Source organism: Dothidotthia symphoricarpi (genome assembly GCF_010015815.1).
Source record: "Dothidotthia symphoricarpi CBS 119687 unplaced genomic scaffold P153scaffold_5, whole genome shotgun sequence".
In the NCBI taxonomy this organism is placed as follows: Eukaryota; Fungi; Ascomycota; class Dothideomycetes; order Pleosporales; family Dothidotthiaceae; genus Dothidotthia; species Dothidotthia symphoricarpi.
In genome coordinates this window covers 1,090,926-1,117,427 of record NW_022985012.1, presented here as the reverse complement: position 1 = coordinate 1,117,427, position 26,502 = coordinate 1,090,926, and the positions used below count along the sequence as shown (strand labels likewise).

Here is a 26,502-nt window from a genome sequence, read left to right as displayed (position 1 = left end):
CCTGGGTGTACCGTGCCATTGTACTGGCTGGTTTTTCGTTTGTTAGGCTGGGCGCGCGTATTCTAGGTTTCGCGTTAAAGTAGAGATTGGCGTAGTGGGATAAACAATTGATCAAGTTCTTCTTCACTTATGCGTTTTGCTTGGCTTTGCTGAAGTTGTTACTTGTGCCCTTTGTTGTTGTGTTCGTCTGTCTAACTAACTTCGGTGGTTGATTTCGAGAAATATATTCATTGATCCGATCTTACTCAAGAGCCGTAATTGAACTCATATCAAATTTTTTTACGTTTATGTCCATACACTATGTAGACGAGGTACAGAATGTCTGTCACTACCAGGGAAAGGAAAAACGAACAGAGTGACCAATAAACATGCTACGAAAATGCCCAACCACATGCATTTCCTCAGTCACCACCGGGACACTCATTCCTATACAGCGGATTGACCTCGACCTCGCGACACCACAGCGCCCACGGCCGCGCAACCGTACCCTGCATAGCCTCATAGCTATCATGCGCCTCCCTATCACTCAAATACTTCAAGCCGCCCTCGTTCTTCGCGCGCGCCGACTTGATTTTCCCGCCCGCCTCAGCATCCACCTTCCCCTCGATAGCATACCCAGAATATGCATTGCGGATCGTCAGAGCCGTGGTCTGCACCTTTGCGGCTTCCTTTGTGTAGATGGCTTGGTAGACAGCTTCTTCTATGCCGTGGGCTACCGTGGTGAAGCCGTGGCCTTGGAGGAGGATGACGGCGTGGTTCGGCTCCTTGGAGGGCTCGCTTGTGCCGCCTATCTGGGCGGGGAGTGCGGAGCGGAATTTGTCCATGACGAAGCCGGCGGATGTTGCGGGCTTGAAGGCCGAGGCTAGAGAGGCGCCGAGCGTCGAGTCGCGGACGAGAAGGTCGTGCTTTGAGCCAGAGGGGTAGTAGCCTGAGGCGTCCCAGACGGGTACGGTTGTTCCTGCGCAAGTACACATGTTAGCGCCACATTCACCATATACACAAGGCTAACAGGATATCGCGTACCCAAAAAGCCCGCCATGTGGATGGTGTTCTGCAGCGGCACGCCACTAACACAATACGGCAGCACATCGCCACAATGGCTGTGCACGACGCTGTTCACAGCAGGAAACTTCTTGTATATCTCGCTATGAATATGGCGCTCCAGATACCCGGGCTTCGCGTTCTTCTCCACCGCCTCGGCCGAGCCCACATGGTACTCGACTAGGTCGTCCTGCGAGCCGACTAGTGCGGGCGGCATGTTGCATGGCATCCAGAACGTCGAGGCGTTGTCTGGGCTGCGCACCGATATGTGGCCATATGCGTCGAGAACGTCGTGGTAGTGCAGGATATGGCATGCCGTGACGAGCCCCTTGAAGAGGTCCTCGAGCCCGACCTTTTCGCGCTTGGGGAAGTATCCGGTCGACATTGTTTGGGTGGGGAGAGTAATACGGTATGGCGGGGGACGCGGAGGTGGGAGTTGTTTGGCGGGGAATGCACCTGCCCCTCGTGTTCAATGACGTATGGTGACATAGCTGGAGAAGCTGGCGGAGATGGCTCGGATCTATGCTCGTCTGAGCATGTGTAGGTATATTGCAGGGCCCCGAGAAGTCGTGTATCCGTCTGTCTTGGACGGTGAGACGATCGTGCTTCCAGAAATCGGCTTCCTGGGTTGGCTCGGTGTGGACGTTACATCCCTCCATACCCATCTTCCCACTGTCTCAACTCTTCAGCCTCCCAACCCACCGAAGCCACCACCTCTCACATCTTCCTCTCACCCCATATCGACGTCGACAGACCTCACACTATCCTTATCCTCATCCTCATCCACATCCACAGACCACCTCTCAACCTCACACTTGCGCGCATAGCACCGCCCGTGGATCGCCTCGTCATCCCCTCCAACCCCAATCCCAGTATACAGGCCATTCCTCACCTCCTCGATAATCTTGTCAACGTCAACCTTGCAGGACCCACATTCGTAGATGATCTTCTTCGCCCGCGCGTTGGCTGCATTTCGCGTGCTGTGCACCGAGTCTGTCGTCGCGATGCCCTTCCCGGCGGAGAAGTCAGGCCCACTCGGGTAGCAGATGTCGATTACGATGAACACGGTATTAGCGGTGTCGGTGGCGGTCGGATATCCGGTGTGATCCAGGGGCTGGTGGGTAGATGCTGTCCGTGATGGGGTCGCGCTGGAACAGCAGTTGTTGTCGCCTGAACAGGACATTCCGGGAGACATGATTCCTCTCGAGTTTCTCGTCTAGCGCTGGATTGCAGTGCAGTACTCGGTCGCAGTCATGGGCGGAATTGATGTGCGATCTGAGAAAGAGAGGCCTGAGGGCTGTTAATGAATCCTGGACCGTTTCCACATGCTGCATCTAGAACTACCGGTATCCGTAATCTCCACAGCGCCACGGAGCTTTAATGTTGGCTCAAGCTCTCGTCTATACCACTTATCGGCTCACATGATGATTCGATGGTCTTTTGCTAGTTAGACTAATTGTTCGTCTCGACAGACTTTCATTCTCGTCTCGGAATCTTATTGGCAAGAATACGTAGCGTACTTCCAAGTCAGGGTCGAGAGCCCACTATTCAAAAAGGAACGCTCGAATATACTTGGAATGCGCGAATCTGTCTAACCCCATCTGCAAGTAAGTGCTTTCCCGCGTCAATGCTAGGAGATACCACGTTGCCCTTGTCCCATTACGATATTTAAACCCTCAAGTCCATCAAATCTGTGCCTTGTTCTATGATGCCGACATATCTGCAGCCAATCCATGTACACTCTTGAACGAATATGTGTAAACCATATAAACGTGGCAATGTAAACTACAGCATCAATATATTAGAACGCAGTTCCAATGAAAAGTCTGTTAAGCAAATGACGTCTCTGGATCCTGAAGAGACGATCAATGCCCCCTTCAATCCCGACCATTCCAGACATTTAAGCGTTGCCGAGTTTCCCGACCAAAGACCCTCTCATAACAGGTTTTGTTATGATGATTGACGCGGTATGAACCGCAACTAATGCCTACCTCGACCTAGGCGAGTTCCCCCCAGACTTAGTGCCCGGAATCCTCGTCATAGGGGTTGATCACATTCCCGATCTTCTCCCATTGGCTAATATTTGTCGTTCTTTTGTCCGAGCGATACTAGATATAGACTACCCTCTTTTGAATAGCAAAGACCCTGATTTTGACAGATATCCAGGGCTCCTCTCAGTCAAGTGTGAAAGCGGCAGGTAAGCTGCGTTCTTGGTGGCTCCTACGAGGCACAAAACGAGAACAATGACGTTTACAAGAACGCATGCTAGGCGTATACAACCAGAAATTTAGGTATATGACCCCCGCACTAATCTTAGATGTAGCTGTCCAGCTGTAGCATGATTTCGCTGCATACGAGATACCATCGCCCAGAACACCCTAGTGAAGATAGTCTCAGGCGCAAATCTGGAAAAGAAATCTAACACGGGAACCTTTGTGTGTGATTGGAAAGCCGTCGGCCAGAGCCCGCTTGAAGTCCTCTCAGCCTCAGTGGTTAGATACATGCCAGGGTACAAGCTCTGGGTCAGTCGTACAAGACTGAAAATACTACGAGTGAAGTAGGTTGGGCGTATACCAATGATGCTTGAAGCACACAAGTTTCACAGCAAGATAGCATGTAGTTGTCAAGCTGTTGCATGCTTTTGCTGCGGCTTGTTTCTGAGTACGGTGTTTGCATTAAGCAATGAGCGTTTGCATTTAGATCTTCATCTCAAACACAAGTGCTTGCAGTCCATGACAACCAGTCTACCCTGGGACAAAATAACCGAAAGACCCCGGGTAATGAGGGCATCACTTTTTGCAAGAGTGGAATGAAGCATTCCAGCATACAAATACGGACCAAAAAGTACAGCCCATCCCATGACTTCCAAGTTCATCACCAGACCCCCTGCGCCACTTCTCCATACGCTACCCTATGGTACAAAAAGAAGGAATCAAGGACAGACGCGACAAGTCTGCTAACATGAGAATGATGAAAATGGAATACCTTCGTCGAACATTAGGCGGATCGCACGAATGAGGGCCTATTCCTGTGTTGCCACTGGTACCTCGCTGGCCGGTTGAGCATCCTGACTCTGATCCTGGTTCTCCACACTTCTCTCCTTCTCCTGGTCCTCGTTGACCTCAACATTAACCGGCGCGACGCTAGCTTCTGCCTCGCTGCTCGCCTGCGTCTCAGGATTCTGACCCTCAACATCGGGATGAGGCGGTGCGACACCCTGCTCCTCATCACTAGAAGGATCGACGACGCCTTCGTAGATCTCGTTGCCTTGAGCATCGACGATGCGAGTTCGTGTCTCGTAACGGGTCTTGAAGCTTACTTGTCCAGCGAGCGCTGACACCTCAGCTTCGTTGAGGACACGGCCATTCTCGTCGCGGTACTCGACGCGTTCTTCCTTGGAAACAACGGGTAAGTCCTGAGGAATATCCTGTGGAGGTGGGGAGACGGCGGCCTTCTCTGACACGATCTCTGCATTCGCCTTGTTGTCGTTTGCCTCTAAAACTTCATCCTGCTTAGCTGCAGGAGCGACAGGAGGTGGCGGGGCTGCAGGTGAAGGCGTTGCCGAAATAGATGGAACATCAGCGGTTACGGAGTTGTATGCTTCGTACTAAGGCAAGGTCAGTGATGAGTGAAGAAAGGTCATGTTATAACGTACCGAGTGGAGGAAGTTGTTGCAATCCCAATCCCAAGTTCCGAAAAGCTTGACAGAGTTACACTGATCCCTGGTCCATTGGTTACCGTAGGCGAGGGGAGAGTAGACCGTGAAGACAGTGATGGCGACTGCTAAGAAACCGACAGCTGCTGCTTGACCAATCGCCGGATATTGTTTCAGTCCAAAGACGCTGAATCGATAGCTCACAAAATCGAATATCTGGCAGAGCGCTAAGATGGCGAAGTAGAGTGCTGGGAGATAGTGGTGCAAGAACAGCTGACGAGCCATGAGGTAGAAGGGGAAGTAGTGGAAAGCCCATCCGAGGATGCTCATGCCGACCTCGTAATCGAAACGCTTGAAGGTGACGTTGGTGTAATCGCGATATCCACGCTGCCATCGGAGAACGGCGATAGCCTTGATAGCGAGATACAGTCCGATGAGCAGAGTGGAGCTCCACCAGGTCCAAGGGTTTCCTATGAGATAGATTTGGCGACTACAACATAAGTTAGCAGGTCAAAAAGAAAAAGAAAAAAACGTTTGGAGACGACGTACTGATTTCGCCCCCAGAAATTTATACCCCGGCGAAGGATGGGCCAGGACGAAGGTCGTGAATCCCAAGCATGAGACTCAGTAAGACCAGCGTTCGTTCGCCACATCACTTTCTGCAGTTCCCAGAATTTGCCAAAGAAGCCAGGATTACGATAGTTGACGCGTTCAGCATCCTCTTTTGAAGTAGTTAGCATATGTTATCTTGAAAAGCTGAGAGACTGAGAAATGCTGGCCGAACGAGTCGGACGTTGTCCAAAAAGGGCTCCTGGGTAGTGAAGTTAAGTCGAGCTGGAGCTCGACTCAGACAAGGCCGCGGCAACCTTGGCTTTGTGCTTTTTTGTAGCTAAGTGAACGTTGAGCTTCTGCTTGCAGCCGAATGCGTGCTCGCATGTTTGACAGTAATGGGTCTTTGCATCTATATTGTTCTTTTGCCAGACCATCTGGTGCGGGTTCTTGAGGATCTTGGTGATACCACCGGCCTTGTTGATGTGCCTTTGGGTGAGGTTGTGCCTGTCAAGGTCCCATGTAGACGTGAAAGCGAAGTTGCAGAGATTGCAAGCATAATAGCGCTTTTCGATAGATTTGAGCTTGGCAGCTTTGCAGCGTTTGCGTCTCGTATTCTCCCAGTCGCCAAATTGCTCAAGTTCTTTAGCTGCAATTTGCTCAAGGGTAAGACCGTCTTCTTGGCCTGCAATACCCTCAATCAAGGCAATGTGAGAGCAAAGGCCGTGGTATTCCATGTCCTCAAGTTTCCAGGGGCAAAGACGAGGCATAGCGTAGTCTTTGGTGCGAGAGATCAGAGACCAGAGCACAACAGAGAACATGGATTCCAAAGCGAGAAACAAAACGCGAAACAGGTAGATACGACCAGGTTCCGGAATGGGTGCCCAGCAGAGGAGAGTCTTATAAGTAATTGTGTATCCGTCGTTCAGTGCCTGCTGAATGTACGTAGGCAGGCAATTGTCAAGGTCGTACTGCCGAAAACGAGCATAGACGCCACCTAGCCTTTTCGTAGCAGAGCCAATGTATATCAGGGGTCGACAGCCTGGTTTCTCGAGTATTAAGAGGTAAACGGCCCATTGCTTTTTGTAGCTTGTCGGAAGAGCCTTGAGCTGAGCCAGAGTAGGCGGGGTACTGGATTGGACGATGTCCAATAGCGAAGGTGCGAAGGCAACAAGTGAGTCGTTGATAAGGTCTTCCAGCATATCCTGAGTAGCGACAACCATGGCATATACAGGATTCTTCATGCTGGCAGAGGTAGTGAGGCTGAGGCAGCTCCATGTGAGCCACACCACGTTGACGAGGGTGAGGGCCGCGGTAGACGCCATGTTGTGTCAGCAAACGAGAGGCTCGTTACGAGCAAAGCAGACAACGTATGGCGCGGAGACGACGCAGGAGCGGGATGCAGGAGTGGGATGCAGGAGTGAAGGTTCGTCATGTTTGGTGAGTGAGGTGGTCCGTGGTCCGGTCCAGATGTCCACGAGGGAAGGAGCACTCCAGGAAGGAACGACAACAACAACAACCTGAAAAGAAAAGGAAAGCACTACTTACCTCGCATAAGCGGATGGACGTTGCCTTCAATGTACCAAATACTGTTCGGCAGAGTGCCACCACGGGCACAAGTCACTTCTTGCTGCTCGAATCCCCAGTCAGGAAGTTTGGTTTTGTGAGAGAAGAGCACACAGCCAGTCATTACGTGGACAAGCCTGAACTTGGACTGGATGGTTCGGAGACGTTTCTTTGCTTCAGCCCCGTCGGACTTGGACTTGACAATCTCGATACGGAAGAGATCGTTCGCATCGCCCTCAAACCCGTCGTAGCCGTAAGCAGAGACCTCATTCTGCCAATCAGCCTCGGTAACAGGTGCACGGACATCGTGGGAATGAAGACGTCGATTAGTCGTGACATGGTAAAGTCTGACAACGCCACCGTCCTCGATATAAGTTGGGCCAACCTCATCCCAGGCTTTCGGGCTTGTAAGATTTGGTCCAGCATAGTCTTCTGGCATGATCGGCAAAGTCTGATTCTCCATGATCCAGATATTGTTCTCGTCTTTGTGTGGATATAGGGTAATTTGTTGTTGCTTGCTGCCGGTGGGGTACATGTGGGTGTGAGAGTGGAGATAACCGCCCTGAGTGTTCCAGTGACGAAGAGAGATACGACTTCCATACGCAACGTCGGCCGGGACATCCTGCATACCCTTGGAGTTCAGGGTGGCCTGGAATTCGGAGGACATGAAGCCATCGCCTTCACCAGGGTTGACCAGGCAGAGAAAGTGGATTCCGAACATGGCCATATAAAACGACACCGGAATGACCACCAAACAGAACATGCGGGCAAAGAAATGCTTGAACCACAAGCGAGGTGTTACATTCCTGGAGTCTCCGAGCAGAACCCAGAGTTGAAGAAGTGTCAAACTGCCAACCCAGGCAATTGTGAATAGTCCAACCCACTTCACACTGACGGTCGTTCCAAGGCCAAAGCCAGTAGCCGCCAGCCAAAACCACCACGACGGCTGGAAAGCCTTAGTGGGACCTTGTTCATGCTGGTTTGTGAAGCTTGTCCAGGCGAGTGCGGTGATGGCTGTGAAGATGACGAGGGGCGAGTCGAGGAGGATCAGACGAGACTGAGTTACGAGCGCGTTGTCTAGTTGTTGTCAGCCAATGCAACATCCTCAACAGAAGTGACAATCTCACCAAAGATGACGAGGCCCGCTCCCAACGCTGCAGTGGTAGTGCGACAGCCCGCAGCCTTGAGAGTCAAAAACATGGTAGGGATAGTCAGGATACCGCAGACAGCGGGTAGAAGGCGCATGGTGACATAAGGCACGTTCGGTTCCAGGTAGTCCTTGCCAATGTCCTTGAAGTCGAAGTTGCCGTCAAATCCACCCAACCATCCCGCCAATGTGAGGAGGAGCTTCGCGAGCGGCGGGTGAACGTCCATGAAGAACTTGCCCTTAATATACTTGGAGGCAAATCCACCGAAGCTGATGACAGTATTAGCATCACCTCTGCGCAAGATAGACTCCTAATTCGGTAGACGTACTGGACCTCGTCAAAGACAACACTGCTGGGTTGATAGATCCTGAATAAGCGCACGAAGGAGGCTATGGCTGTCAACACCACCAGCAGCTGCCAGTCGGAGCCCGGGAGGTTGAAGATGTCATGGTCTTGCACTCCCTCAGACGTGTAGCTGTTTGGCTTCAGCTCCTGCTGCTGCTTGCGACCTTTCGGCGCAGGCGACCTTGCAGGCGATCGAGAGGGTGACCGTGATGGTGAGCGCGACGATGACTTGCGGGTGTTGAGCTTCCCGCCCAAATACTGGTTCGAGGTCGTCTGACTCGCCATGATGGGGGGTGCTGCAAATGTTGGGCAAGCTCCAAGAAGGTAATAAGAATCACCGGTGTGTTCCCAGTAATGGGGACAAGTGAAAGTTAAAGAAAGTAAGAAGGAAGAGAGAGCTGGCAATTGCTAAATGGGGGGTGGGAAGAGACAGGGGACAGGGGGGAGGGGCGTCGCAATGCTCCTGAACAGCCAGGGGAGCTGCAGATGGAAAGATGGAAAGGTGTCGTTCTACGGGCGCTTGCACCAAGGCGGGTTAGCGAGTACTGCGACGTACGAAAAGTAGGCGTAAGTGCAGCTGCGCATGTGAATGGCAACAGGGCAATGAAGCAGCGACAAGGCTGGACAGTTGACTTCACAATGATATGGTCAGGATGTCTCCACAACAGACTTGACTTGGATCTGACAGCGGCCATGGCATGCCGCGGCACGTCGATTTGTGTAGAGTGTTCCAGGCACGGGCCTCTAACTTCTAACCTGTAGATGTGGCCGTGCTGTGGCTCTGCTGATCTGCCGGAGAAAGGTTCCGCCGATAAGGACTAGCTTCTAGCTTGCAGCTTGTCCTTCAGAACCTCTGCCGCCAACAGCAACACCAAACCGACGCGATGGCTGCTCCCAACAACGGTGGACCCGCTTCCGGCGCCTACGAGCTTAGTGTAAAGCCTCCATCGGACCTCGTCATACCTCCACCGAACGTGCGCGAGAATGTCGCCAAAACTGCCGATTTCATCGACCGTAGAGGCGACGCGAAGTTGCCGGACATGGTACGGCGCGTCTCTGCCGATTCAAAGAGCAACCTGCAGTTCGTATTGGAGGGTGACCCATACAACCCATACTTCCTCTGGTACCTTCAGCAACTCAAGGACGGCAACGGACCCTCCAACAAAACTGCCCAGCCGGTGGTAGATAACACGCCCAAGGGACCTCCGGAGCCCGTCAAATTCCGTTTTTCCGCGCGCATGCCTAACATTAGCGCCAAGGACCTCGAGGTGGTGAAGTTGACTGCGTTGTATACGGCGCGCGTTGGTGAGAACTGGCTGAAGGAGTTGCGCAATCGTGAGTCTGGCAACTTCCAGTTCGACTTCCTCCGACCGAACCACAGCTTCTTCCAGTTCTTCCGATCGCTTGTCGACCAGTATAAGATACTTCTCGAAGAAGAGCAGACGGTCGAGGTCCGCATCGAGGAGCTGCAGCATAACATCAAGAACCGATTTCATGTTCTAGACCGAGCGAAGCAGCGCGCCGAGTATGTCAAATACGTGACGGCGCAGAAGGAGAAGGAGGAGAAGAAGGCCGAAGATGAGAAGAAGGAGTATGCGACCATCGATTGGCATGACTTTGCCGTCATTGCTACTGTTTTGTTTGATGAGGCCGATGACGCAGCAGATCTCCCTGCGCCCGCGCTCTTGAACGACCTGCAATCTCAGTCGCTCGAACAGAAAGCTATGGTGTCGCTGTCAACAAGGCGCCTCGAGGAAGCCATGCCCGACGAGACAACTTACTACAACGTGACGCAGCACTCGATTCCAACACAACACAACTACGCCCCGGCAGCACCGCCTGTGCAGCCCCTCTACCCAACATATGCGCCTCCGCCTGATTATATGCCAACGGCACAACGGGCGCGCGAGGAGGACTTGGCCCGGTTGGCGAGAGAGCGCGAGGCGGAGAGCGACCAGAGAGCTCGCGCAATGGCTGCGGCCAGGGGAGCCCCTGGTCGCATTGTTGCAGACTATGTTCCCCGCACAGCTGCAAAGAAAGCCAACACACACATGGCGGTGTGTCCTAACTGCAAGCAGAACATACCTGCGAACGAGATGGACGAGCACATTCGAAGTAAGTACAATCTTGTCTCTGTTACACCAACTTCTGCTGACATTGGTTTTTAGTTGAACTGCTTGATCCACGCTGGAAGGAGCAGCGAGATAAGTCCGAGGCTCGATACTCAACGACGATTAACACAGCCGATGTTGCAAACAACCTCAAGCGCTTCGCCAGCCAGCGCGACGATATTTATGATGGCGCCACTGGCCAACCCATATCCGCCGAGGAGGATGCCCGAAGAAAACGAGCAGCAGTGTCATATGACGGACAACCGGATCCAGCCAAAGACGCTGCTCGACTTCAACAAATGCAGTCCATGAATGTACAAGAACAGCTTCGAAGGATTCAAGAAAAGCATAGACAATGAGAGAGCCTAGGATTGCGTATCTCTCACTGATCGCTTGATGTCACCAATTCTTTGGCTCGCCATCTCGAGTATCGTAGTCTTTGATTTCTCAAACGTTAAGGCATGCGAGAGCCGCTCATTGCATAGGGCGGAGTCTGGGAGTTTGGGAGTACTGTGCGAACATGTGTATACCCAAGGAGGGTGCGAAAAGCGCATTTCATTGTATAATATTTTCAGGATGAGCCTTAGCATCAAATGAGCATTGACCAATGTGCATTCAACACAGCCTTGTGAATCCCCCCACTCCCTTGTCTGGGTCCGGGGGAGCATTTCCGTCGGCGCTCGGAACTTCTCCGCCGATCAAGACCTATGATATAATCAACTATTCGCCGGCGCAAAGAAACACCAACATACAACTGTTTTCTCTTTCGCCAATATGTCGTTAGCACAAGCCTCGAAAGGCGATATGTCCTACAAAGTGCGCTCACTTGTACGTACCACTCCTCCGTTGTTGCCGCCGCCGCACCTCTACGACCGCACAAGCTTCTAGCTATGTTTCGTCTCGTCCTGCGACACACAATAATATAGGGATCGCAACCACTTATCGCATGGTTTGGCATGCCGAACAACAGAGGCTGATCAGTCTACGTGTAGTACCGCTCGCTATTACGGCAAAGCAGCCAGTTCGCCGCCTATAACTTTCGCGAGTATGCCAAACGGAGAACGCGCGACAGCTTCCGGGAACACAAGAGCGTGACGGAGGAGAACAGTGTTCGGGATCTTTTACAGAAGGGTCAGAAGGAACTGCAGATGCTGAAGGTGTGTTTGCGAATACCTGGTGGCGAGGGCACTGGATGATGGGCAAGAGTTAGACCTATTGGACGAAAAATATGACGAAGGAGAAACTGCAAAATGCATTCTGGGAGGATTCTGGAGAGCAACAAGCTGACTTGGGTTCACAGAGGCAAACCGTTATAAGCCAGTTCTACCAAATCGATCGGTTGGTTGTGGAGGGTGGAAAGACGGGGAAGCAGACGGGTAATGAGGGGGATATTGTGAGGCAGAAGGACCAAGGGTAGGTCCCATATATTCTCTCCGTTTTACCCGCATTTCTAACGTTGTCCTAGTTGGGATTAAGTTCTATGCAGAGGTGGCGAAGTAGATGCGTTTGGCGAGATGTTGTCGTAAAACCATTGGAAACTCTTTCCAGACGAGTCAAGTGCATTCAGGTCGCACATACAACGTCATCGGCTAGAAGCTCTTCCGTCTCTCGAGACTGTATCATATTGTGGGGGATGGATGATGGAAATCAGAATGTAGATGTACGATAATGAACAGGTTCACGCCCGCAGTGTATGCCTGTAGTCATCGTCTTCAATCCTGATCCTGATAGCCAAGGTTTCGTTTAATATCACCCAACATCGCATTAGTTGATGTGCATGACAGGATCCGTACATTTTCTCCAAATAGCTACTGCCTTGAGTTGAAGAAACCTTATGCAAATCAGAAACCTTTCACCAAGTTACTGTAGAAGGACTTAAACGTTTTATTTTCTAATAATCAGGAACATGCGTGTCTATTTGCAGTAACCAATCACAGTTTAACAGTCGAGAGCACGTGCCAGTCGCAGCTTCACAACGTCGCGTCCGGCGCGCGTGTCTTCACCGCATCGCGACTTCCCGTAGAGGCGCGTCAAACACAACCTGCCTGCATTCCCTATATTATTTGACCTGCGTGGTCCCGCCTGTTGAGGCAGCTGCACATAATTATGGCTCCGGTACGTCATCTTATAGTTTGCTTCGACGCGACTTTCCATACGCACCTCTATGCACCACACTGCCATTCTTGTCTTCGCGCATTGCATCTTACCTATTCTGCATCAATCCTTGCGAAATGCGCAAGAATAAAGGACATCCGGGGGAGTAGCATGTAAGCGCCACAGCTGTCACATGAGAGCCGACTCATTCATGGGTTTCCTATGCAAAGCGAAAGAGTCAATGGAAGCGCCTGCACGTTGTCAAATATCTATGCTGTCCAAACATTGCATCGATTACGCCTCTGTACTGTGGAAATAGACACCAAAACTAACATGACGTGATCAGTTCCGAAATAGAGACCGGGCCAACAGGTCCGGACGAGGCCAGATAGAGCATAATGTGCTAGAAGGCCTTCCTATAAACCAATATAGGGAGATCGAGATTGCAATTGGCCCAAATTTGGGCGACAACAAGCCAGTGGATAAGGACGCTTGGCCCGAACTCCCTATGCCACGGGATTCCCATATGTTACCGGATCATTCTCAACAACTACTCCGTGCGGCGCGATCTGGACGGATTTACAAGCCTCCGGCTCCACCCGAAGATGACAATGAGATGAAAGATGAAGAGGAGGAGAGCAAGGATGTGCAGACCGGCTTCACTATCAAGAAATATATCAAAGTTGCACGACACCTCGAAGCACCCGAGCCTGAGTATCTTGCCAAGAGGAGGAAAGGTCTCCCGTCACAGTACGTGCACGGTCAGGTGCAACCAGCCATGAGGGAGACCAAGGTCAAGAAGCTAGACGCGGAAGGGAACGTCAGCGTCTTCAAGGTCCTTGTTCCAGAAGGCCAGGCCGTAGAGGGCGAGGTTCAGCCCACGGATGATGCCATCGAAGTCGTCCCAATCGCTGCCGCACCTGGAACGATCGTAGAGGGAGTTGGCGTTGTGAATGCAGAAGGTGTAGTAGTCGCCAGTGATATTATGCAGCAAACGCCACCGCGAAGACGGCCACCACCACCAAAAAAGAAGGTGAAACGCGCAGGACCCGGCAGAGGAAAGAAAAAGGTGGTCTTCATCGAAGGAGCAGCAGAACAAGGGACACCAACCTCGCATGCGGGAAGTGATATGCTCGCTCTTCCTGGTGTCAAACAGGACGTGGAAATGTCTGACAGGGATACGCCAATGGGTGAGGGTGGAGCAGAAGAAGAGGAAGGTTCCGGGGAAGAGATGTCAGACGACGATGAAATGGACCACACACCGGCACCGACGACGCCTCCCAAACCGATCAGCGCACCGGCCAGCGATCCCATCAATGAGCCCGTCAATGAGCCCGTCAGTGAGCCAGTTATCCATCCAGTCGACACGCCAGACAGAACTATGTCGGATGTCGCTGCTGTCCCAGAAGTCCCAACAACCGATCTTGTAGAAAAACCACAGCTGCCTGCAGAGAGTGAATCACACGCGCCGCCTACATCTTTGGCCGTGACCGAAGAGCGTGTCATCGAAGAAGACTCATCCAGCTCTCCAGACCTACCACTCTCCACCATAAGTCATAGCAGACAAAATTCTCCAAGTCAAATTCCTGCTTCTGCGACCTCAGACTACCCTGTACTTTCGGAGGCCGGTCAGGCACCCGAGCCTGTATCTGAACTCGACAGTACCGAAGTAGCCCCCGCGGACAACCCCTCTGCTCCAGCATCAGATAGTGGAATGGATCTGCTGGGGAGCCTGGAAAGGCAACTGGAGAAGGATAGCGAGGACATGGCGGCCTCTTGATGTGGCTATGTCTTTGCACAATGAATAGGGGGTTATGCACTTGCGCCTCGTATGTGCTGTTCCCAGGCTCCTTATTGTTTGTGCTGTTTGTTAGGCTTGGATTTAATGTTTTAGTTTGCATAACTCAAAACTGGCGTGTATTGTGGTCTGGGGCTTGTACACTTTTGAGTAATATACTGCATGGCAATGGTTTGGAGGATGGTTGGTATTTTTATCAAATGCAATTGTGCGGACATGAATTCTGTGGTGTCCTGTACATCGCTCAAACCTTTGCTGTCGTCTGAAGAGTCCTTGCTTTCTCAACTAAAACTCGTTGCTTGATAGTAGCTGTCAAATTGCGTCGGATGGCAACCGAGAAGCTTACCCCACTCACCTGGATGTTACGTCAGAAGCGCACTGCTCTACGGATACATGGAGCAGCATCAAGTACTACATGTAAGGTTCAATAACTAACACTTTTTCTTGTATTTCTCCATCCTGAGTTAGAACATTGCATTCAAAAAAAACATGCCTTCAATCAGCGAAACGGTATCTAACCGTCGAGTGGGTCTTGGTCCGTATGAAGAGCTCTGTGAGTCCACTACAACTACACTTGACCCAAAAACAGCCAAACCCTCTCCATATACCAACGTTACACAGATAAATATTTTCACGCACATCCTGAGCTTTCATTTCAAGAAAAAGCCACAGCAGAAGCCATAGTCTCCCATCTCGGAACCTTAAACGCATACACCATCCACTCCTCAATCGGCGGACATGGAGTCGCCGCCGTGCTAAAAAATGGACCTGGCAAGACTGTTCTCCTACGTGCTGATATCGACGCTCTTCCCGTGGAGGAACGCACTGGCCTCGCATATACAAGTAAAGCGCGCATGAAGGACTTGGAAGGTCATGAAAAACCCGTGATGCATGCGTGTGGCCATGATATGCATATCACGGCTCTGCTTGCTGCTGGGGAGACGCTGGCTAATGTGAGGGATGCTTGGAGTGGGACGGTGATTCTTTGCTTCCAGCCTGCGGAGGAGAAGGCGGGCGGAGCGCAGAGTATGGTTGATGGTGGGTTGTATGACAAAGTGCCTTTGCCGGATGTTGTTGTCGGAGCTCATGTTGTCCCTGAAAAGTCTGGAGTCATTGGTACGAAACGGGGGTTGATTGCGAGTTCAGCGGATTCTTTCCAGTGAGTCGATTGGGTATGTGGTTGGAGGGATGGGATGGGATGGCTGACATGGAGTAGGTTGAGGATTGAGGGGCGACAAGCTCATGCTTCGACACCGCATAGAGGTAAGCATTGCTCAGCTCTCATCTGACGTCGAGCTGACAAGCATCTGTACAAAGGTATCGACCCTATAGTCCAAGCAGCATCAACAATCATGCGCCTGCAAACCATTGTATCCCGCGAAGTCGATCCCCTCGATTTTGCCGTCGTAAGCCCACTTCTATATCCATCCGACACAAGAGTAATCCATATACTGATTTCGTGACCCCAGGTGACGGTTTCCGCCATCCACGCCGGCGACGCAGAAAACATCATCCCCGAGTCCGCCGACCTCAAAATCAACGTCCGCGCCGCTCTCCCCGACACCCGCACCCGCATCCTCACCAGCATGGAGAAGATCATCGCCGCCGAAGCCCAAGCGTCCTCGAACCCCAGCCAACCCTCCCTTACACAAACCACGCGATTCCCCCTCCTCTTCAACGACGATGATGTGACTAGCGCGCTCGAGAAGAGCTTCTCACAGCACTTCGAAGTCGGCAAGCATGGGTACAGCAGTAATGTTCCGAGGCTACAGGGCAGTGAGGATTTCGGTATTCTGGCTACGGCGATTGGAAAACCGAGTTGTTTCTTCTTGTATGGGGGGATTGATCCAGAGGTTTATGAGAGAGCGGAGAGTGAGGGCAAACTGAAGGAGATGCCGGGAAATCACAGCCCGTTCTTTGCGCCTGTTCTGCAGCCGACATTAACAGTTGGTGTGGATGGGTATGTAGTGGCTGCGTTGACGTTTTTGGGGAAGGAGATGTAAGGGTTCAGACCAGTGTAAAAGCAGGGGATGATACACATATCCTAGCTTGTTTCGTTGAAGTATGATCCTGTATATCCAACGTTTCCTTGACAAGATCTTTGTTTCTTGGAACGGGGTATCTCGAGAATCTCAATGAACACTCTGGGACGTGCAACCCCGAGGATATGGCGTAGAACTGCAACATGCAACACGCCAAAACTGTTATAGAGTAAGAAAATGTTGTTAACAATGCAGATGAATTTGAATCAATACCTTGTACTATGTCAAGCAAGACTATAGAGTTTAATACGTCTGTTCTTACTAGCAGACTAGCGAAAGTAGTATCTAACGCATAGTTTAAGTCTGTCGAGAAGCAACGCACTGTAGTTTTATCTCTGGTTAAGATTCTGCACCTACCCTAAAGCTCACTTTTATATTATCTGCTAGGTCTTTAATTCCGTTCGGATATGCCTTCCCAGCGTATCTGCCTACGGAAAGCTCATCCATAACCATGGTATACGCAGAGCTAAGGTACAGTTGCTGTGAACTCGTATCCACCCGCTGCTCAGTGCCCTTCACGAGGAAGCGCAAGCCCTAAGGGTTTCACCCTCAGTGCGGCAGCTCGTAGGCTTTGATCGAACACTCCGACATCCACACATGGTGTTTTGGAGACTGTTACAAACAAGGCGGAGCAGAGAAAGCAGAGGCTATATAGTAGTCTCGAAACGATGTCATTCCGCTGGTCCCCAACACCTTCCTCATGGAATCGAACTAGGGCAGTGTGATGAAAAACTCCGTGAAGCACGGAGTTTTAAATTTCCAGGAAGTCAACATCTGAATACCACTGGTGGCTATCCATCGTCGTCTGAGGAAAGGTCCGAAATCTCGGACTCCTCGTCCGATACTTCGTCCTCGATAGCCTCGCCGTCATCATCCCACTCCGCACCCTCACTCAATGTGACATTTCTGCCAATCAAGACATCGAATGCCCGCATTTCAATACTCGGAAGCGCATGCGTCAACACCCTCACTATCTTTGGGGCCGCCATCTGTTCCACAAGAACTTGCGCCTGCTTCTCCATACCCGCTTTCAGTTGAAGGAACCCCCCTGTGTGGGAAACGCAACATGTGGCGTGCGCCGCCGAAGTGATTAGGGGTGACTCGTTGGATAGACTGAGGTTGATGAGCACCTCGTTCAAACGTAGATTGGTGCTATGTTGTCGAGGTTTTAGAACATCAGCACAGATACTGCGCATGCGCAGTCGCAAACGTCGTAGCGTAGTAAGAAGCGCGGCGATACCCGTGCAGACATGGAAATCTTCACGGTGCTCTTGGCTTTGATGCGGTAGAAGCCGAGTACCACACAGATCTAGCTCTAGACTATTTAGGTTGCTGGTTGATAAGAAGGCACGTATTGTGGAGAGAAAAAGGTAGTCGCGGCGTTCTAGAAGACGAAGTAGCGGATGCAGTTCAATAGTGGCTTGGATGCGTAGGATGCGCAGTTTCCGTGATTGTTTGATGATGGTGGCAAGATAGAGGAGATCGTTATTCAACTCCGTTGTCCAGGCTGCGCGCACTGCGCGTCCATGAGCGCCGTTCCAGGTTGATACATTTAGGACATTTACGGCCTGCGAATCGTGTCGAGACAGCGGAATAGAGTCCCAGTCTTCAAAGCCCTTCAAATGCAGGTCCAGAGTTTCCACGCTGTCTTTGACGAGAGACAGACTTGATTCCACATACGGAAAAGACAGCAAGCGTCGTAGTGTTTTTTGAGTGACGTAAAAATCCCAAAAGCACGCGGTATGGGCGAATTTGCTCCACTGCTTACAGACCGTGAGGCGTGACAGATCCGAACGGAAATAGGATGAGCCGACATAATCGAAGATTTGAATTAGGATTTCGGGGGGAAGTTGGAGTAGTGACATAGTGTTGTGCGAGCTAAGTAACGGAGACGGCGTCGGTGTATCTGAATCAACAGGCATACATGAGTGGCTTTTATTTGCAAGTAGGACGGCTGATTCAAGACCCGCTGTGTGTTGAGTGTGTGTGTCAAGTACTGTTCTTCATCTCAGCGAGCTCAGACAGCTTAGCCCTTTAAACCCAGCTATCGTTCAAGGCTACGCCATGAACGGCCTAGCCCATTCACGGGTTAGGATCGCAATCAAACCAAGGCAGGCACTTGAGCCAACTGTGTTCTACGCGGACCTCTTAATACGATATAGCTACCGACAAAATCCAAGGCCCAAACTCACCTCTCAGGACCCCAGGACATTTATATTCATACATCTGAACCCAACACCTCATCGTCTTCGTCCGTGTATAGAACCAGGTCTTGCATCCACCGCAAAACCTTGAGTTCCCTTCATTTCTTCCCGTCGTCGTCTCCCCAGCCCGCGATCCCACCCAGGAGTCCACCAACGCCTTTGCTTACACCTCCCAATGTGCTTCCAACACCGCCAATCACGTCGCCCTTTCCAAGTTTCCCGACTCCCTCGCCTAGTCCACCGGTAATTCCAGTCACTGCGTTGCTTGCGCCTTTTCCGACGCCGCCCACGACGCCGCCGACTGGCCCGCCGATTGTGTCACTGACGCCGCCTACTACACCACCGACTGTGGCTGCTGCGCCTTTCCCGACTCCTGTGACTGTGTTTCCTGGGATGGAGAGTTAGTTCCGATTTGTTGAGTAACAGAAACGATTGGAGACTTACCAACACCACTGCTCGCTCCCGCCGCAGCGCCTTTGATATCACCCTTGCCAATAGCGCCTGTTGTTTTGCTGATGGTACCTTGCACGCCCTTCGTCGCAGCTCCAGCAGTATAGTACGCGTTATCCGTCGCGCCCGTGACCGTCTTGCCCACATTGTCCGTCACATGTTTTACGGGCTTACCAACACCCTGTGGTAGCTTGTCGAGGCCGGCTCCAGTCACGCCCGTTACGCCATTGACGGTGGAAGTCAGGCCTGTGGTCGCCGAGTCGGCGACAGTGTTCAGAGTGCCGGTTGTTACGCCCACGGTCTTGTTCAATCCACCTGTAGTCGCGTTGACGCCGCGGTTGATAACGTTGGGCTGTTTCTTGGCCGCTTGACCTGAAGCGGGATGAGCTTTAACCACTGGAGGGGTGGGATAGGTACCATCGGGGTTGACAAGCTTCGCCGGTGTTTTCTTGACGGGGGTGGCTTTTGCCGGAGTAGAAGCCGTTTGAGATACCGCGCTCTTCGCGGGTGTCGTCTTCGGGAGAGTGCCTGCAGGTTTCGCGGCTGGGGTGACGTCTTTCTTGACTGCTGCTGGCGTCGCCTTCTTGGTCGCTGTGCTTTTCGAGGCCTCGCTGATGGGAGTCTTCTTGACGGGCGTCGCAGAAGATACAGGCTTACTCTCCGAGGCCACGGGAACCGCTTTCTTCGCACCAACAGCCGTCCCTACCGGTTTCGGTGCTACCGGTGTGAGCTTCTTCGGTACTTTCTTTACTGGCGCCGTAGTCGAGCTCGCTGCATCGGCAACTGGGGCTGCAGTTTTCTTGACCGGTGTAGCTTTGGCGGTGGCTGGTGTGGTCTTCGCGGTGCCTGTTGAGACTGTCTTCTTCGCGGGCTGTGTTGCGATGTTTGATATAGCTCCCACGCTGGCTAGAGGGTGAATGTCAGTATGAACAACTATACAAGGCTGACGAAGGCAAGCTAACATTGAAGCGCAGCGCTCTGCTTCTTGAGGTCGGCTGTTGCAGACATATTGAGATCTCGACTACAAGTTAAAGTTGAAGTTTCAGGGGGCGATGATAAAGACAAGGTTCAAAAGTAGGCTTTAATTTACAGGCGAACAAGCTTGAACAAAACAAGTAGGAGTGTGTCTAGATCTTTCTCAGTTCAAAGACCAGATATTCTTACTTAAATATCTCATCCCTCGTCTGATGTACGTCATCAGCGTGGACCACCCCTGTCGTGCAACTGTGATGGTGCGGGGATCCTGTTTTCCGACAGGACGGGAAATCGACAATCTAGACAATCTGGACCCTGACGCGTGAGAGACGTTGGTGTCGTCGATGGAACGATGATGGAAGGTTAGATCAGCGCGATGATTTCCGTTTCGGGATGCATGGGTCGATGGATTGGATTAATATACCTGGCTTCAAAATTACATGGTCATTTCCCATCAATTTATCAGCACAATTACAACGAGCTTAGCCCTCCTACAACCCATGATACCCCCTATACTGTTCCTGCCGCCGTTGAGCCTCCCCACCCGCGCTATATTCCCCCACATCTCCATCACTCCACCCCTGTCTCTCAACGCCGCGAGCGTATTTTTCGCGCGACGCGGTCCGCGCATGCCACTCCTTAGGCGGCAACCACGTCTTCCCATCAGACACCGCATGTCGTGGGCTCTGCTGTGCGTAGCTCATCTGTGCAGCCGATGGCGAGGACATGGGACTGTCGAGCTCCGACCTAATTGCCATTTCGCCCTCGAGCTCGGAGAACTGGCTCACAACGACTGGTTTCCGCGCGATGGAGCCGGATGAAAATGGCTCGTCGGGGAGCTCCTGCGGTTCGGGGAGGTGGGGTTGGTGGATGTGGTTGTAGGTTTGGAACTGCGGTGTGGATGGTGAAGTGTAGGTTGCGGTTCGGGATGTGTAGTCGGGTGGTGCTGGGGATGGTTAGTGAAGGTTAGGGAGGGGGGGTGAGGGAATGTACCATCGTGGGGTGAGTGGACTCCAAAACTCGCGTTCCCGTGGTTCATGTTGGGAATTGTTATAGGACCGGGACCCGAGAGACGACGCTCGACTGTCTCCTGGTGATTCTTTCGTGATTTCTTCGCTAGGCAGACGTAGTATATTAACAGGCCGACGATGACGGCTAGGACAAATGCACCGCCTGCAGCTCCGCCGGCGATGGCAGCAACAGGCGGTTTATTTTCCAGACTTCCTCCTATCCCGGCAGTGGACGCGCTCGGGCTCGGGCTCGAAGTCGATGTCACATCCGCATGTGTGCTGGTCGTAGTTCCAGTAGCCAAAGCAGTCCGAGAGGTCGTCGAAGTCGTCACGGTCGATCCCCCAGTAGCATGATACGCACTCCTCAAGTCCTCTCTATTCAGTACCGCGGGTTCAAGGTCTCCATCCGGACAACTCCCCTGACTACATGCATTTGTCTTGCAGCAGCCCCAAAACGTGAGTCCAGCTGAACACGTATAGAACTTGTGAAATGGTCAGGATCTCGACATGCTTCTTGAGTGGTATTATATGAACATACCTTACTCCCCGTCCCACACGTAGCATCGGCGAACGTTCCATACGCGGCTGGGTCAAACGCACCCGGGTACAAGTTCCCCTGTGCACAGGTGATGTCGCATGGATCTCTGGCGCAGCACCCGACGAAGTATCTGGAGGGCAAGTTGTTAGGATACTGGAAGAACGATTCGACACTGCAACACAACTCTTTTAGATGAAAAGCTCCACAGTGCCACAGTATAACGCAGACTTACGTCCCATATCCACAGGCCCACCACGTACCTCCAGACGGACACGAAGGCGAAAAGTTCTGGCGTTTGAACGACGAATGCGCCATATTCGCCGTCGGCATTCACTCGACTTTCGAAGCGCAGGCTCACGTACCAGACAAGCAAAACATAGAGATTATTGGACTTGGGAAGCGAAACAGGACGATGAAAGGCGAAGAGAGATAGAGTGTTGAATATAAAAAGGGCCGCCAGACACGGCTGCAGATGTAATGCGTGCATGCAGCCAGCACGACCAGGGCTGAGCAAGAACCATATTGAGACACGATGCAGCTAGATACAAAAGAGTGTACGCGCACTTACCGAGCCTATCATCGTGAATGTAGTGTGACAAACCCTTCCCTTCTTCCGCCCTTGCGCTTCCACCCTTACAGATGCCTGCCTGCATGGTGAGGAATGCTGTGGAGGAGGCACACTCGCGGGCCGCGCACGTATGTAATAACGACCCACATACTCTCTGCTTAACAGACAATTAATACGATGCAAAACCATCTATCGCTAACACCTATGAAAACAGTCATAGACGTGCAAACGCCACTTCCGCCCCCACTCGTTTGCACAGCCCTCACTACACCTTTCTTTAGCACCACACCCATTCTATCCGCACATGCCGTAGACACTCAGCCTAATCCACAACCTCCTTGGCGATCTTCTTGCCCCGCTTACGCCCCGTCCTACGCGCAGGAGTCTTTGTCTTGACGAGCAGTTCCGAGGCCGCCAAGGCGGTTGCCGAGCTCTGGGGCCCGGGATCAAGACCTTGGGAGGGGAGGAGGTCGGCATGCTTTTCACCGATTAGTTTCGTGGCCTTGGGGTTGGGAGTGTGTTCGTTGGAGTCGGCGTCGGAGTCGGAGTCTGACGTGCGCTTGCGTTTTGAGTGAGATGTGATGTGGAGTGGAGTGTTGGTGTCTTGATCGACGCCGTAAGACGCGGCGACGACGCGCTGTATGCGTCTAGCAGTCGCACTTGGGCGTTTGGGTGTCTCGAGGGCTTGTTCCGGGCTATAAATATTGGTAGGGCTGTTCGGTGGGTTCTGCTTCTCCAGTACTTCTTGAGTCGTCGAATGGGTGGTACTGTGTTTGCTGATGCTGCCTCGAGCTGGCCGAGATTTGGTAGGCGTGGTGTTCACAGCTTGACGGATGGAGGTAGGACTTTCTGTATGGGCGATTAGCGCTACATCTCCCCAAATACCAACACTCGTCTGGCTCACCATGCTCCTCGTTGACCGTGGGAGCAATCTCGAATTTCTCCAGAAACACGCGCAAACCATGATTCTTGATCGCCTTCTGGCTCTTGCTACCCTGATTGAAGTCATCAACAACCTTCCGTAACTTCTCAAGAGTTCCAATCCCGTTTATCGCCGCAAACCCATCAGTGTCCACAACGGGGAGTCTAAAGCGCGAACCAGACTCAAAATAGTGCCCGTCATCGCGGTTTCGAAGCACGTAACCAAGTGGGACGATGGCATCAACATTAGTATTAGGCTTCTTTGGCTCCGGAACAGACGAGTAGTAGAGGTCGTAATCGATCTTGCGGCTTTCCCAATCTTGCATCAGAATCGTCTCCGGAAAGGGCAGTGATGCAGGGAAATCCGCGTGCCAGTACTCATGTTCGTTATTGGGACCACCGTAATTGAACTGCTTCTCGCGCTCGTGGTTCAGATCGCGCTTCTTGTACTGTGTGTTCATGTTGAGTGTATTAGAGCAAAGGGGGGAGATGTCTACCTGTAGATATTAGCGGCTAACAAGCTCAGCGGTGGGCGCAAACATACAAAAGCAAGGTGCGGTCGAACTCAGTGACTGTCCAGGGAGCAGAGACGAGTATAAGTTGGATGCAAGTTATTGCAAGGCATGGAATGATTAAGAGTGCGAAGCTTCGAGAGCCATGTCTTTGTTTGGCAGGCCAACAAAGGCGCAGATGTTTTCCGCAAACAGCGGCATGGCTGATGTTGAAAACATGGCGTTCTTTGTAGTCGATTATCTGGGCTCGTGTTGATTGTCTCGCTGCTGTAAGGTGTTATTGACCATTATTGCTCTTCAAGGTAGTTTCACGACCCCCTGCCAGGTACCCAATCCCCCCTTCCGCAGCACAAACCTCACAATCCAATAGACTCAGAAGAAAAACTCCACGCTAAATTCCGCATACAGTATACTAAAAAACTACCACCCCCCCATCAATCCCACCCCCCTCCCAACCCTTCACAATCTAAGAATCCCTCCTCCGTCTCACAGGCGGCGACCTCTCCCTCTCCCTCCCACTCTCACTCCCACTCCGACTAACACTCCGACTCACACTCCGACTCGCCTTCCTCGCCTTCCCCTTCCCCTTCCCCTTGGGCGACACAGACGCCCTCCCGCGTCGCTGCGGCGGTGGACTCGAACTCGCCCTCCTCCTCCTCGGTGGCGGAGACGGCGAGCGCGACAAACTAGACGTATACCTCCTGCGGCGAGTGGGCGGCGAGCGCGAGCGTGAGCGCGAGGAGCTATACGAGGCGCTACGTTTACGGCCGCGGGACGAGGGACTGCGTGTGTAGGAGCGGCCGCGGGAGCTGGAGCGGGAGTCGCGTCTCTTGCGGGCGGGGGTGCGCGAGGGGGATCTGGATCTCGAGTGTGATCTGGAGCGGGAGCGGGAGCGGGAGTATGCGGAGGAGGAAGAGTAGCTTGAGCGGGAGTCTACACTATCGTCGTCGCTTTCTGGCTCCGGGAGGGGTTTTGGCTTGGGGGCGCTGTTCTTGAGCCAGTCGCGCATGCCCTCTGTCAGGACGCCCATGCCGATTGCGGTGAAGAAGTTGATGGAGAAGCGCGTGTTGGACTGGGCGTCTGCGTCGGTGGGGAAGATGCCCCCGAGGCTGTCTTGCAACATGTCGTCCTTGAAGCGGGCGACGACGGACTTTTGGCTGAGGGCTGAGAGCAGCTCTTCGAAGAGGATCTTGATGAAGATGCGGGAGCTGGACGTTGTGTCTTCTTCGTTGAGCTTGACGACCTGGAAGACGTGCCAGCCGATGGCGTCTGAGGCGAGGAGGTGGGCGAAGAACTGCGCGATGATGCGTAGGCGGTTTGTTTCAAAGCGGTGGATGGTCTCGTAGTAGTGGGCGAAGCCTTCTTCGAACAGGTCGGTCCACATGCGGTTGATTTTGCAAAAGCGCTCGCCGATCATGCCGTAGAACTTCTCGTATGTGCGCTCCTGGCTGGCGCACTCGACAATCATGGTCGTGAGCTCGTTTTCCAAGCCGTGAGGCAGGTTAATGCGCATCAGCTTGTGGCAACATTCCTCGAAGCCTCCGCTACTCTTGATAGTGAGGTAGATGGTTCGGCGCAGACTGACCAGATCAGCATTGGTCTGGTCCTTGATGTCCATGGCCTTGTCTTCTTCGTCCTCCTCATCCTCGGACGAGGCGTCTGTATCGTCTGCATCGCTGCCCTCCTCTTCGCCCAGAATCTCTGCTCGGATCTTCTGGTATTCCTGCTCGTGTGCCTCGTACTCGGGGTCGAACTTGAAGATGTTGAGACCGTCTTCGACCTTGATCTCGTCCTCCAGTGTGTGTCGGTGTGTGATCTGGTCCTCCTCCTCGACGAGATCCAGGTCCTCCTTGATCGAGGGGTGCTCCTTGTACTTTGTGCGCCTGACCTCGAACAGCACCTCAATCATATACTGTGTCCGCTTGTCGATATCCGCCTCGTGGAGGATGTTGCGCATCTGGTCGAAGATGGCGTTTGAGATGGCGGCATTCATCTCCTCGAGGAAAGCGCCAACCTCCTTCATGATGCCCACGGCAATCTCGACCGAGTCGTCCGACGGCTTGTTGAGCAGCAGCAGCAAGATCTCGGCAATCAGAACCTCATGCACGACCTGCGTGTTGACGAGATGCGACAGGAACATAGTGCTCGCCAAGCAAACGGCCTTGTCGTTTCTGCGGAAACTCTTCCTAAACTGGATAACCAGGCGGCGGACAAGCAGGTCGCCCACCTGTGGCAGCTTGGTGTTGACAATGGCGACCATGGCGGCGTAGATGGGAGTAAAGGGCAGACTGGCAGCCTGAGCCTTCATCATGGCGCGGCAAAACAGCCCCCGACCACGGACCAAATTCTCACTGAACAGCTCAGGCACAATCATCTTGATATTGGCCGTATTGGTCTTGTTGATCAGACCCTGAATCGACTTCTTCAGCGCCTCCCACGCCATGCGCTGGAACTCCGGCGTCTGCTTGTCGGTAATCTGCTTCTGCAGCTCGCGCAGACGGGCAGGCGGGAGATAAGCGCCACCGGCGCGCGTCTTGGCGTCGTCAATGGGCAGCTTGCGCGTCGCGCTGAAGGCGTTCTGGAAGAGCTTGAGGCGCGAGTCGTCGTCGGGCAGGTCGTCCATGGTCGGCTTGCTGTTGGGCAGCGGCCGTCGTCCCGTGTCTCGCTCGCGGCGCGGTCGCTCGTCTCTCGCCCTCTCGCGCCGAGGCTCCTCGTCTCGGTCCTCATCCCTCCTCGTGCGCTTCACCGGTCCGCCGGCATCGTACGGCGAGTGCTCGCGTTTGCGCTGCCCGTCTGCTTCTGGCGACGGCGACGGCTCGGGCGACGGAATGCGAACAGCGGACGCGACGTCCATCTCGACACGTTTCACTGCGGCGCGTGTGCGGGTGTCGAAGGGGGAGTCGGGTGCAGTGATGGCGGATGATGTCGCGAGAGAGTCTGTCCAGGAATCTTTACCTAGCTTGGCGCGACTTCAC

General features: G+C 52.8%; 12 protein-coding genes across 12 annotated transcripts; 4 read left to right on the top strand and 8 right to left on the bottom strand.

Moving 5' to 3' along the window:
• Nucleotides 1-401: 401 nt before the first annotated feature.
• On the bottom strand, nucleotides 402-1,426 carry P153DRAFT_284631 (uncharacterized protein; the record flags this gene model as incomplete). Its single annotated transcript, XM_033663337.1, has 2 exons — nucleotides 402-958; nucleotides 1,024-1,426. 2 exons carry the CDS (start codon nucleotides 1,424-1,426, stop codon nucleotides 402-404), a joined length of 960 nt encoding a protein of 319 aa, XP_033526640.1.
• A 172-nt stretch (nucleotides 1,427-1,598) lies between these two features.
• Nucleotides 1,599-2,542, bottom strand: P153DRAFT_187500 (uncharacterized protein). The gene is made up of 2 exons (XM_033662414.1): nucleotides 2,386-2,542; nucleotides 1,599-2,331 (listed from the first exon to the last, which is right to left on the bottom strand). Exon 2 carries the CDS (start codon nucleotides 2,234-2,236, stop codon nucleotides 1,772-1,774), a length of 465 nt encoding a protein of 154 aa, XP_033526639.1. The 5' UTR covers nucleotides 2,237-2,331; nucleotides 2,386-2,542; the 3' UTR covers nucleotides 1,599-1,771.
• Nucleotides 2,543-3,684: 1,142 nt separating this feature from the next.
• On the bottom strand, nucleotides 3,685-8,961 carry P153DRAFT_364680 (glycosyltransferase family 39 protein). The gene is made up of 6 exons (XM_033667654.1): nucleotides 8,288-8,961; nucleotides 7,939-8,228; nucleotides 6,794-7,888; nucleotides 5,246-5,417; nucleotides 4,697-5,186; nucleotides 3,685-4,648 (listed from the first exon to the last, which is right to left on the bottom strand). Exons 1-6 carry the CDS (start codon nucleotides 8,587-8,589, stop codon nucleotides 4,064-4,066), a joined length of 2,934 nt encoding a protein of 977 aa, XP_033526638.1. The 5' UTR covers nucleotides 8,590-8,961; the 3' UTR covers nucleotides 3,685-4,063.
• A 161-nt stretch (nucleotides 8,962-9,122) lies between these two features.
• On the top strand, nucleotides 9,123-11,035 carry P153DRAFT_334972 (uncharacterized protein). The gene is made up of 2 exons (XM_033665636.1): nucleotides 9,123-10,419; nucleotides 10,473-11,035. Exons 1-2 carry the CDS (start codon nucleotides 9,189-9,191, stop codon nucleotides 10,772-10,774), a joined length of 1,533 nt encoding a protein of 510 aa, XP_033526637.1. The 5' UTR covers nucleotides 9,123-9,188; the 3' UTR covers nucleotides 10,775-11,035.
• Nucleotides 11,036-11,142: 107 nt separating this feature from the next.
• On the top strand, nucleotides 11,143-12,265 carry P153DRAFT_334970 (uncharacterized protein). Its single transcript, XM_033665635.1, has 4 exons — nucleotides 11,143-11,243; nucleotides 11,408-11,572; nucleotides 11,716-11,828; nucleotides 11,881-12,265. The coding sequence occupies exons 1-4, from the start codon at nucleotides 11,190-11,192 to the stop codon at nucleotides 11,888-11,890; spliced, it is 342 nt and encodes a 113-aa protein (XP_033526636.1). The 5' UTR covers nucleotides 11,143-11,189; the 3' UTR covers nucleotides 11,891-12,265.
• Nucleotides 12,266-12,623: 358 nt separating this feature from the next.
• Nucleotides 12,624-14,427, top strand: P153DRAFT_364675 (uncharacterized protein). The gene is made up of 2 exons (XM_033667653.1): nucleotides 12,624-12,682; nucleotides 12,856-14,427. Exon 2 carries the CDS (start codon nucleotides 13,036-13,038, stop codon nucleotides 14,287-14,289), a length of 1,254 nt encoding a protein of 417 aa, XP_033526635.1. The 5' UTR covers nucleotides 12,624-12,682; nucleotides 12,856-13,035; the 3' UTR covers nucleotides 14,290-14,427.
• Nucleotides 14,428-14,685: 258 nt separating this feature from the next.
• P153DRAFT_364673 (metal-dependent amidase/aminoacylase/carboxypeptidase) lies at nucleotides 14,686-16,566 on the top strand. Its single transcript, XM_033667652.1, has 5 exons — nucleotides 14,686-14,860; nucleotides 14,929-15,466; nucleotides 15,524-15,570; nucleotides 15,625-15,713; nucleotides 15,777-16,566. Exons 1-5 carry the CDS (start codon nucleotides 14,797-14,799, stop codon nucleotides 16,308-16,310), a joined length of 1,272 nt encoding a protein of 423 aa, XP_033526634.1. The 5' UTR covers nucleotides 14,686-14,796; the 3' UTR covers nucleotides 16,311-16,566.
• A 574-nt stretch (nucleotides 16,567-17,140) lies between these two features.
• P153DRAFT_383133 (uncharacterized protein) lies at nucleotides 17,141-18,214 on the bottom strand (the record flags this gene model as incomplete). Its single annotated transcript, XM_033670206.1, has 1 exon — nucleotides 17,141-18,214. One exon carries the CDS (start codon nucleotides 18,212-18,214, stop codon nucleotides 17,141-17,143), a length of 1,074 nt encoding a protein of 357 aa, XP_033526633.1.
• Nucleotides 18,215-18,443: 229 nt separating this feature from the next.
• P153DRAFT_421237 (uncharacterized protein) lies at nucleotides 18,444-20,219 on the bottom strand. The gene is made up of 3 exons (XM_033672299.1): nucleotides 19,966-20,219; nucleotides 18,998-19,936; nucleotides 18,444-18,941 (listed from the first exon to the last, which is right to left on the bottom strand). The coding sequence occupies exons 1-3, from the start codon at nucleotides 20,009-20,011 to the stop codon at nucleotides 18,652-18,654; spliced, it is 1,275 nt and encodes a 424-aa protein (XP_033526632.1). The 5' UTR covers nucleotides 20,012-20,219; the 3' UTR covers nucleotides 18,444-18,651.
• A 234-nt stretch (nucleotides 20,220-20,453) lies between these two features.
• P153DRAFT_429415 (uncharacterized protein) lies at nucleotides 20,454-22,038 on the bottom strand. Its single transcript, XM_033672771.1, has 4 exons — nucleotides 21,759-22,038; nucleotides 21,527-21,656; nucleotides 20,972-21,470; nucleotides 20,454-20,924 (listed from the first exon to the last, which is right to left on the bottom strand). Exons 1-4 carry the CDS (start codon nucleotides 21,854-21,856, stop codon nucleotides 20,470-20,472), a joined length of 1,182 nt encoding a protein of 393 aa, XP_033526631.1. The 5' UTR covers nucleotides 21,857-22,038; the 3' UTR covers nucleotides 20,454-20,469.
• Nucleotides 21,989-23,351, bottom strand: P153DRAFT_364671 (uncharacterized protein). Its single transcript, XM_033667651.1, has 2 exons — nucleotides 22,999-23,351; nucleotides 21,989-22,943 (listed from the first exon to the last, which is right to left on the bottom strand). Exons 1-2 carry the CDS (start codon nucleotides 23,339-23,341, stop codon nucleotides 22,417-22,419), a joined length of 870 nt encoding a protein of 289 aa, XP_033526630.1. The 5' UTR covers nucleotides 23,342-23,351; the 3' UTR covers nucleotides 21,989-22,416.
• Nucleotides 23,352-23,993: 642 nt separating this feature from the next.
• On the bottom strand, nucleotides 23,994-26,448 carry P153DRAFT_421236 (MIF4G-domain-containing protein; the record flags this gene model as incomplete). The annotated part of the gene is made up of 1 exon (XM_033672298.1): nucleotides 23,994-26,448. The coding sequence occupies exon 1, from the start codon at nucleotides 26,379-26,381 to the stop codon at nucleotides 23,994-23,996; it is 2,388 nt and encodes a 795-aa protein (XP_033526629.1). The 5' UTR covers nucleotides 26,382-26,448.
• Nucleotides 26,449-26,502: the final 54 nt, after the last annotated feature.